Source organism: Musca vetustissima, unplaced genomic scaffold, assembly GCF_032173495.1.
Source record: "Musca vetustissima isolate MV318-11 ecotype Yass unplaced genomic scaffold, APGP_CSIRO_Mvet_v1 utg5251, whole genome shotgun sequence".
Lineage (NCBI taxonomy): Eukaryota > Metazoa > Arthropoda > Insecta > Diptera > Muscidae > Musca > Musca vetustissima.
In genome coordinates this window covers 499,857-504,064 of record NW_026885056.1, presented here as the reverse complement: position 1 = coordinate 504,064, position 4,208 = coordinate 499,857, and the positions used below count along the sequence as shown (strand labels likewise).

The 4,208-nt window shown below is 33.2% G+C and overlaps 1 protein-coding gene across 1 annotated transcript; it reads right to left on the bottom strand.

Annotated features, from left to right (window-relative positions):
• Positions 1–3,253: 3,253 nt before the first annotated feature.
• Positions 3,254–3,992, bottom strand: LOC133332172 (KH domain-containing, RNA-binding, signal transduction-associated protein 3-like). The gene is made up of 2 exons (XM_061540553.1): positions 3,841–3,992; positions 3,254–3,741 (listed from the first exon to the last, which is right to left on the bottom strand). Exons 1-2 carry the CDS (start codon positions 3,983–3,985, stop codon positions 3,260–3,262), a joined length of 627 nt encoding a protein of 208 aa, XP_061396537.1. The 5' UTR covers positions 3,986–3,992; the 3' UTR covers positions 3,254–3,259.
• Positions 3,993–4,208: the final 216 nt, after the last annotated feature.

The window sequence follows — 4,208 nt, the reverse complement described above, 5'->3', positions numbered from 1 at the left end:
TTTTAATTTGCTTTTACGTGATATCTCTTTGTTGGATAGATATTTTGACCATGTAGAGTTTATAGCTATTTTGGAGGCAGAGAGCTTGTTTTTTATATGCTTATTGAAAGATAAGTTATAGGACAAATCAACTCCCAGGTATTTATAATTATTCACAATTTCAATATCCTGATTGTCAAAATGCCAATAAAGGTCTCTTGAAATTCTCGGACCATTTCTGAAGACAACTATTTTTGATTTTGCGAGGTTGACCTTAAGGCTCCACATGAGGCAATAATCACATAGTACGTCAATCATTTCCTGTAGTCCTTGTGGCGTATTTGATAATATGACAATATCATCAGCATAGAGTAAGATTTTTATGTTGGTATTTGCAACATAAAGTCCGCCTGGAAGAATATCGTGTAGATCATTTAGGTATAGTGAAAATAACATTGGACTGAGGATACATCCCTGCTTTACACCCGAATCTACCATTCGCTTAATATTGGATTAACAAATTATTAAGATGTTAACCCTTTGTAAGATAGGCACAGGAATGAGTGAACCGATGGGTCCCATCTTCGGACATGATCTAGGTTTAAGCTTGGATTAAATCGGACATTCCATTTGATATTAAATTAAAAAATTTCACAATTTTGACCCTTTGAGGGAGAGGTACCAGAAGGAGTAGACCGATGACCCCCAACTTCGGACATGATCTAGGTTAGAAAAAAATATTACAATTTGCAAAGTATTGGAGCAAATCGGGCATTCCATCATTAAATCTATTTATATATATATATATATATTCAAAATATTGACGCTTTTTGGGGGAGGTACCAGAAGGAATGTGCCGATAAGACCTACGTTGCAAAAATATGCTGTCTTTTTAAAAATATTAGGTTGTCGCATGTTATTACAAAATTAATGTTCAGCTAAATGTTGACCATTTTATGGGGGAGGTACCAGAAGGAGTGGATTGATATTTATCATATTCGAACTTGAACTAAGTTTAGAGGAAATATTACGATGTGCAAAGTTTGGATGAAATCCTGTACTCCCTTCGAAAATTTTCGTGGGGACCAGCAGACAGACTTTTTTCATAAGAAAATATTTGCAGTCCTTACTTCAATCATTCTTTAATGATACTCATATTGCTTTAGAGAATTTTGCCGCCGAATTTTGGAGTCTCGTGTCTCAAGTTTTCGATAAGAAAAACGTGCATATTTCCATATTGCTTACCTTAGTAAATTTTAAAAACCATGAGAAAATACAAGGGTGTCATATCCGGAATGCCACAAGAAGAAAGGTATATCATCGTAATCAAGATCATCGTGTGCTATAGGTTACAATAGTAACTTGGTCTACGTTTCTTGGTCTGTACAATTTTTTTAACGTCCTCCACATTGATGTGATCAAAATATATAAATACCTCGGGACCTTTATATGGGACTTACGTCGAACCATAGCCTGTTAGGAGGTTTTTTATAACCACTGAACTGGAGCAAAACCCACGTCTACTTTATATAGAATGATATAGATGATGAGCTTGTCGTCATGTCCCAATAATAAGGTAGTCCGATAAAGCCTGATGCTGTCAACATAAAAAAATTGAAAGAATAAAGGTATTTTCGGCCGATAGCATTCGCTTCTTACACGACCTGTTTAATGGACCTTGGTCGTTGTTCGATACTTGACAGCAGGAATCATAAGCTTTAACTTCACTGATTTTTTTCACCTAAACCGATGGCATCATCATTCACAACTTGCCAGGAAATTTGCCTTACTTGACTTTTTCCTTTCATATAGGGGTATTTGCCGGAGGTATGGCAATTTACGTACAATACAATTTTAAACACGATTTGTTGGATCTTCTTCTGGAAGCTGATTACCATTAGATTTTCATTTTTACCAGTTAGCTGTACTTTAACATATATTTATAATTATAATAAATCTAATTTAAATTCTTTAATATTTATATTTTATTATTTATTTTTCATATATGTACGTTGTTTTACAATTATCAGAGTTATAATGTAGTATTTATCGATTTTATTGAATCATTGTTATTGTTAATAATCATTATGAATATATGTTGTTGCAATAGTCATACAAAATTATAGTTGTTATTTTAATTATAATTGTAAATATGAATTATTTTGTAGGCTTTTAATGGTGGTGGAACATTTCATATTTCTTCTTATTTTTTTCTTGCAACGTTGATTTTAGTTGTGAGTTTCTGAGAGTGTGTGTATGTTTTTATAGCGTATTATTTTGAAAATCGTCATTGCTGAAATTTATAAAGTCCTTCTGTTTATTTACTTTTTAAACAAAGGAAACGACTGGTATGGTCTTGGCCGATATTCTTTACGATCGTGAAATACTGATGGTTCTGGAGGACGTCTTGGTGCTGGAGCTATAAAAAGTTATTTTTTTAGTATTATATTTTAATAAATTTATTGTTTTAGTTGCTATTAATTTATTTATTATTATTTATTTTTAGTTTTTAAATATATATGTATTTTATTTATTTTCAAATGCTACAAAAAATATTTTTATCACAATACATTTTGGAATGCAATGTACTTTTGAAAATGCTAAATTGCGTAGGCATTTATTGTATTAATATCACTTTCAATTCGAATTATAACGTGAAATGAGGATGGGCAACATTTAAATGGAGTTCTCAAAAATTAAAATTAGGAAGAAAATAATTTTTTTTGTTGCAGAAAACCCACTGGTTGTCACGTCATTGTTGAAGACAATTTATGAATGTATGAATTTATTTCTTTTTTACTTTTTATTATATTTTTTGTAAGTTTATCCTTTATTAGGTTAAGTGATTCGTATGCATTTTGTTGTTTATCTTCAATGGGGCTAAGGGCTTTGAATTACAAGCTAAATAAATTGAAAAACTTTGTTTTTATACATTTTGGGGACACATTATAATCGCAATTCTATTCGACTCCTAAAAAATAAATTTAGAAACTTGTGTCAACTTACCCCTATAACTTCCTGCAGATCTGGAGGAAATTGTTGGCGGTGGTGGTAAAGCTGGTGCTGTGTATGGAGGTTCATATTCATCGTAGTCATCATATCTGGCAATTTGTACAATAATTAATAAATTAATTATTATAATCAATATTTAAATGACCTACAGATACTTACTCAGATCCATGGTAACCTCTGTAACTATCACTGCCGCCAAATTTACCCAAAACTGACCTAATGCAAACACCAATTAATAAATTATTAAAAAATATATTTCTCTAATAACTTACCTATATGCAACCGATGCCTTGCTTCTAGTATATTCAGGATGCATTTGCATAAGTTCACGATATTGTTCCTGAGATATTTCATCATTTTTATCCGGTATAATATATTTACGTATCTCGGCCAAGGCATAACTTATACGAGCATATGCTTCGGCTGGCGGTGCAACAGTGCTTATTTCTACAAACAAATTCCTATTGAGATGATTAAATGCCGGATTACCAGATTGACGCAGTGCTTCTTCTTTTTCTTCGTCACGCATGCTGGAACGGCCCTTAATGGCAATGTGACATAAGGTTTCCTGATTCAATTTCTTAAGACTATGACCCTTCGGGCCAATTAGCTTGCCAACAAAATTAAATTTGGGAAATTGTTTCACGGGTATATGGACATTTTGTGTCACCTTTATTGGCAGCTGTTTGTAGACATCAGCTTGCAACTCTTTACCGGGTATACGTCCGGTGGCATAAATACGATCAATGGCTATAAAAGAAAATATTAAATAATAAAAAATTATAAAGAACTCGTAATAAATTTTGTTGGGGGGCGCATTTTTTGATGCTTCTCCGCAGCATTACATACCATCGTCAATTACTTGGGCACAAAGTGTAAATTCTTTAGGCAATCTAGATTTTTCCGCCAACAAATCGTCAATATACTTTTGCGCCACATCGTTAATTTTTGGAGTAAACGCTTCGTAATAGGATTCACCACCGCCTTGTGACATTTTTCTAAAGGATATCTTCAAGGATACGCAGAAATTTACGGAGTAAAGGTGTGCGTTAAACAAATGCAAGGAGTCACCGGTAGAGTTGTAACGCTATGGAATGAACGCAACTGAAATGTTCACTGAATGGAACCGGGTGAACTAATCACAGGGCATCGTTGACAGTTGTCGTGTATTGCAGACGCCGACCAAATACAATAGCTGGCAATGTGAAGAGAGGATT

Coding starts and splice junctions, on each gene's coding strand:
- LOC133332172 (XM_061540553.1), bottom strand. CDS start 3,985: ATGTCACAAGGCGGTGGTGAATCCTATTACGAAGCGTTTACTCCAAAA. Junction 3,742..3,840: donor TGCCCAAGTAATTGACGATG/GTATGTAATGCT, acceptor TTTCTTTTATAG/CCATTGATCGTATTTATGCC.